Source organism: Propithecus coquereli, unplaced genomic scaffold (assembly GCF_000956105.1).
Source record: "Propithecus coquereli isolate 6110/MARCELLA unplaced genomic scaffold, Pcoq_1.0 Scaffold1, whole genome shotgun sequence".
Taxonomy (NCBI): Eukaryota; Metazoa; Chordata; class Mammalia; order Primates; family Indriidae; genus Propithecus; species Propithecus coquereli.
In genome coordinates this window covers 3,316,199-3,322,236 of record NW_012133857.1, presented here as the reverse complement: position 1 = coordinate 3,322,236, position 6,038 = coordinate 3,316,199, and the positions used below count along the sequence as shown (strand labels likewise).

Sequence of the window (6,038 nt, the reverse complement as noted above, 5' to 3'; positions counted from 1 at the left end):
TTCGATAAAAAGGCACAACAATCTTATTTTTTCTGCACCTAATAACATTGCTTCAAGATATATACTGCAAAAAATAACAGAATTAAAATGAAAAATAGACAAACCCACGATCACAGAGATTTTAATATACATGTTGAATATCCCTTATTTGAAATGCTTGGGACCAGAAGTGTTTCAGATTTGGGATTTTTTCAGATTTGGGAGTATTTGCATGTGAGATATCTTGGGATGGGACCCAAGTCTAAACATGAAATCCATTTGTGTTTCATATACACCTTTATGCATGGGCTAAAGGTAATGGTACACATCATTTTTAATAATTTTGTGCAAGAAACAAAGTTTGTGTACACTGAGCCATCAGAAAGCAACGGTGCCATTATCTCAGATAATGTGGATTACCTGTGGTTGTTTGACCTCGCCATCATGTCTGACTCTGAATTTCTATGCTTCTGATAAACAATCATTTCTTACATTTATTCACACGAAAGTACTTAGAACTGAAAAAATGACAGTACCATTAATACAGTGAAAAAATAAAAAATCATGTGCTCGGGGTAACTAACCAGCACAATAGCCTCAGCAGAATACCTGGATCCGCGGTTAAGCAGCAACGACAAACAATGGCAAGTTTCCAGTCTCCACCTACAAAGCTGTGTACACTGTATTTTATTTTTCAGGCGAGAAATAAACATCAGACACAGTTGAGGGACCAGGAAGTGGGTCTTCTAGGGATAAGGAGCCATTCTGCTGTATGGCTCTTAAAACATTTCCCCCAGAGTTATCTGCCTCATCAACAGTTTTTGTCTTAAAAGTCTCTCTTTGATTTTATAAACTGACATGGTTTCTTGTTCTGTTATGAATGTACACTGCTCTAGTCCTTCAATAAGCCCATCACATATTTTCACCATATTGTCTACAGGCACGTTTTCTGCAGTGTAAATAATGTCATCCGCATTGTCACTATTATTATAATCATCTCAATTAAGAACCATTTTGGCTGTTTCACCATCAGTCAATGAACACACAACTGGGGGCTCATTTTGATGTTAACAACTTTTCGATATCCACTTCTTCCAGCATGCTAATGGACTCTGAAGGTATATTTTTTGTATATATAAGGAGGTCAGACATCATTTTTTCTCACCTGACATACAGAATACTTTAAAGTCACCACCTTGTCCATCATCATCACTAAACATAGTCACAGACCAGGCCAGGCAGGCACCACTGTGTCTTTAGTCTCCGTTCCAAATGTTGGCAACAGCATATACAGCATCCTTCCCGCTAAACTCTTTTGGAAAACCTTCCACATTCACACCTCTGTTCACTGCTGCTAGCGTGCTGCTCAAGAAAGTGTTTTTATATTTCCTCTTCACCGATCCTCACAAAATGTAGTCTGTGCTGGAGGAATGGGAGGAGTGCTGATGGAAGGACGGCGGCCTTTCCCAGGCCTCCCTGGGCATTTGTCTTCCTATGTAGAGGAAGATGTGGCTACGACTCTTCTGAAATATTTCTGAGAGGTGTTTCTTGAACTTCTCACCCATGAAAGCATAGATAATAGGGTTCACACAGCAGTGAGTGAAGGAAATGGTTTCTGTGACATGGGTGGCATAAATCAGCTGCTGGCTCAGGACACACCCATCCAAGACGTGCATATTGTGCAGGGACGTGAGGAAGAGGACCATGTTGAATGGGACCCAGAAGAGTAAAGATGCAATGACCACAATGAGCACCAACTTGATGGCCTTGGTCTTGTTGTGGTTCTGGCACCTCCTCAGCTGGTACAGGATGCTAATGTAGCAGAACAGAAGAATGGTGAATGGGATCAACAGGCCTAAGATGTTCATTTCGAAGTGGGTGAAGATCTTCCACTTCAAAGTCTGCTGATTGTAAGACAAATAACACTGTAGAACACCGTCTTCAGAGGCCACTTGGTAAAATACTAGCAGTGGGCTGGTGGCCATAATGGCAGTCAGCCATACTACCAGGCTCAGGGCTGTGCCCATTCTGGCTGTCCTCACTTTTATGGCATACACGGCGTGGACAATAGCCAGGTACCTGTCCACGCTCATGAGGGTGATGAAGAACATGCTGCTGAAGAAGCCAATGTAATAAAAGCCAGAGACCACTTTGCACATCACAGTCCCAAACACCCACTGGTCCAGCTGATAGTGAGTCTGAAAGGGGAAGGAGAAGACAAAGAGCAGGTCGGACAGGGCCAGGTTCAAGAGGTACACATCCGTGATGCTCCTCAGCTTCTTGCAGACCACAAGGACCAGGATGACCAGGCTGTTTCCCAGAAGACCAAATACAAACAGAAGGCAATAAAAGATGGCAAGAAGCAACTTGCTGTCCCTCTGGATAAGTTCCCCATCGCAGGGGCTTGAGAAGATACCAGGATAGTAGTCGTCAGTAATTGCTGTCACATTGGGCTCAAGTGTATAATCCATCAGGGCAGGTGGACCTGGTCACAGAGGCACGTAAAAGAGATTCATTCCTTAAAAATATTTTATTTTTAAAAAGTCATGGGGATGTTATGAACTGAATTGTGTCCCCTCCAAATTCATATGTTGAAGCCCTCCCCCACAGTGTGACCGTTTGGAGACAAGTCCTTTAAGGAGGTAATTGAGGTTAAATGTGGTTAGAAAAGTGGGGCCCCAATCTGATAGGACTAAAGTCCTTACAAGAAGAGAAAGAGACACTAGAAATTTCTTTCTCTTTCCTTATGCACAGAGAAAAGACCATATGAGGACACAATGAGGAGGTGGTGATCTGCAAGCCAGGAAGAGAGGCCTCACCAGAAACGAACCTTGTTGGCGCTTTGGTCTTGGACTTTCAGCCTTCAGAACTATGAGAAAATACATTTCTGTTTTTTAAGCCACCCAGTCTATGATATTTTGCTAGTGGCACCCCAAGCTAGTGCAGGGGAATTAGGTGGATGACAAAAGCCAAAATTTACAAAGAAAACATAAATACCTATGGGTCTATTATATAGAATTAGCAACTCCTAACATATTGTCGTATTTGCTTTGGGTTCTTCTCCCTTCCTTCCTACCTCCCTCCCTCCTTCTCTCCCTCCCTCTCTCTCTCTCTTCTTTCTTTCTTTCTTTTTCTTTCTTCCTCTCTCTCTCTCTTTCCCTTCCCTTGTCTTCTCTTCCCTTCCCTTCCCTTCCCTTCCCAGTAGAGATGAAGCTAAAGTTTCCTTTAACTACACAAACTAATTCCCATATGCTAGAGGCAATCATTAAAGCCAATTTGGGGCTGGGCACAGTGGCTCATGCCTATTATCCTAGCACTGAGGGAGGCCAAGGTGGGAGGATCACTTGAGCTCAGGATGTTGGAGACCAGCCTGAGAGAGGGAGACCCTGTCTCTACTAAAAATAGAAAATATTAGTCAGGCGTGGTAGCACATGCCTGCAGTCCCAGCTACTCGGGAGGCTGAGGCAGGAGGATCGCTTGAGCCCAGGAGTTTGAGGTTTCTGTGAGCTCGGCTGATGCCACGGCACTCTAGCCCAGGCAACAGAGTGACACTCTGTCTCAAAAAAAATACAAAAAACAAAACACCAATTTGGTATGTATCATTCTAAACAGTTTTCCCCAGTACTTCTACATATTTATATGTATCCATAAACAATATATATATATTTATGTGTATGTGTTTACTTTTAACTTATATAAATGATATAATACCATGTTTCTCACTTTGCATTTTGCTTATTGTTTTAGAGATATATCTGCATGATACTTATAAGTTTAATTCATTCTTTTAATTGCTTTCTTAAACTCCAGAAATAACTAATTTTAAAAATTCAATAGAAGAATGATCCCAAACATACTAGCCACAAAAATTACTAGCATTACTAGGAATAAACCTAATAAAAATTGCAATTCAGTTCTGTAAAAACTTATAAAACTTTGTTGAAGGACATAAAAGAAGACACAATTAAAAGGAAATATATACTATATTCCTGGAAGGGGAGACTCAACATGTAAAACATGATGATTCTTCTCAAATTGCTATATACATTCAATGCAATTTCAGTCCAGACATATTATTTTTCCAAGGCATTTGTTTGCTTTACATTCAGACTTCCCTATCCACTATGCCACTTTTCTATAATTTGAAATGTTAAACAAGCAAGCAATGTTTTTTTTTTTGAGAGAAGGTCTCACTGTGTTGCCAAGGCTGGAGTACAGTGGCTATTCACAGGCTTGATCACAGAGCACTGCAGCCTCCAACTCCTGGGCTCAAGCGATCCTCCTGTCTGAGCCTCCTGAGTAGCTGGGACTACAGGCATGAGGCACTGCACCCAGCTAATTTTTAAAGATATTAATTTTATTTAAGTATGGTCCCAAAATAAACTTAAATAACATAGTTTCTTAAGTATGGAGTTGGTTCTTTTTTTTTTTTTTTTTGCCTGTTATATCCAGAAACAATAGTTTCCCTTACATCTGCCTTCCTATTTGTCTTTTACTTTATTTTTATTTTTATTTATTTATTTATTTGAACAGGGTCTTGCTCTGTTGCCTGGGCTGGAGTGCAGTGGTGCCATCCTAGCTCACTGCAGCCTTCACCTCTTGGGCTCAAGCACTCCTCCTGCTTCAGCCTCCCAAGTAGCTAAGACTATAAGCATGTGCCACCATGCCCGGCTGATTTTTTTATTTTTTTGTAGAGATGGGGGTCTCGCTATGTTTCCCAGGCTGGTCTTGAACTCCTCTTACCTCGGCTTCCCCAGGTGCTGAGATTATAGGAGTGAGCCACCATGCCTGACCTTCAGTTATCTTTTTTAAAACAATTTTTAGTTCACTTTCTGTTTTGCTCTGTTTTTCTCTCCTAACATGCTAGAATAACAATAGATCCTCAACCCAGCTCCTTCCTACTGATACCCAATCCACACTTCTCCATTCTCTTTCATTATTAAAATCCATGGAAAGCATTAATAATATTCCTACCATTTATTAAGGGGGACCAGAAATTTTAGATGCATCACTTATTTCTCATAAATCCCTGTGAAGCAGGCACTAATATCTCCTTTCTGTTTCCGGAGTTGTGATTATATCTGAATCTCACAGAGTTCAGTTCAGTGCCTACAGTCACACAGAGGGGGAAGCAATAGAGCCAGGACTCGAAATCACATCTGTCTGCCCCAAAACCCTTTTCTTTCTCATATTCTATATCTTGTGGGTAGAGTGAACTGTTTGGTTTGCCAGCTTCCTTCCTTGAAAACAATCCCCAGGTGTCCTTCAGTTGTCTCATAGAAGTACTGTGCCCAGTTCCAGGACAGAGCCCCGCAGATGCCTGGTGACACAAGGGATCTTTCCTTATCAACCATCCTACTCTTACAGGAGCTTTGACTCCCTCCTGACATCCTGCAGAGAAAATGGCATGACTTTCTCCCCTCAGCCAGAGGCATGGGCAGCCACTAAGACACACACAGAGTTTGTGGGTTCTGAGAAAACTCAAAAATCAAAAAAAAGTTCACCTCTTGTGCCCAGACCTCTGAAATATTGGTCTTCCCTTTGTCTACCCTCAAGAACATAAAAGTGTCCCTGACTACTCATTCCCCAAACATGCATATAACACATACCTTAATCAGAGCCTTTGTTCTGGAGATGTCAGCGTTGGTAATTCCTTCTTCTCAGAGCCTGCAACTTCATGTGTATGTGCAGTTCGGTGACTAGTAGCTCCTCTGGAGGTGTCCTCACATGAGTGACAGTGAGCAGAGAGAGAGGCAGCAAGCTCTCTGGAGGGCTCCACCCTCATGACCTAGTCACCCAGCCACCTCCCAAAGGCTGTAGGAGATAATTACGGCTAAGTGAGGTCATAAGGGTAAGGCCTAATCCAATAGGACTGGTGTCCTTCTAAGCAGAGGAAGACACACCAGAGCTCTTTCTTCTTTGCAAGTGCACAGAGAAAAGCCACGTGAGGACATAGCAAGAAGGTGGCCACCTACAAGTCAGGAAAACGGGCCTCACTAGAAACCAAATTGTTCTTGGACTTTCAGCCTCCAGAACTGTGAGAAAATAAATTTCTGCTG

The 6,038-nt window shown here is 42.1% G+C and overlaps 1 protein-coding gene across 1 annotated transcript; it reads right to left on the bottom strand.

Moving 5' to 3' along the window:
* Window positions 1–1,110: 1,110 nt before the first annotated feature.
* On the bottom strand, window positions 1,111–5,707 carry CCR8 (chemokine (C-C motif) receptor 8). The gene is made up of 2 exons (XM_012652160.1): window positions 5,589–5,707; window positions 1,111–2,464 (listed from the first exon to the last, which is right to left on the bottom strand). The coding sequence occupies exon 2, from the start codon at window positions 2,448–2,450 to the stop codon at window positions 1,383–1,385; it is 1,068 nt and encodes a 355-aa protein (XP_012507614.1). The 5' UTR covers window positions 2,451–2,464; window positions 5,589–5,707; the 3' UTR covers window positions 1,111–1,382.
* Window positions 5,708–6,038: the final 331 nt, after the last annotated feature.

Bases quoted from the DNA above. Each gene is read 5' to 3' on its own strand.
- CCR8 (XM_012652160.1), bottom strand. From the start codon at position 2,450: ATGGATTATACACTTGAGCCCAATGTGACAGCAATTACTGACGACTAC.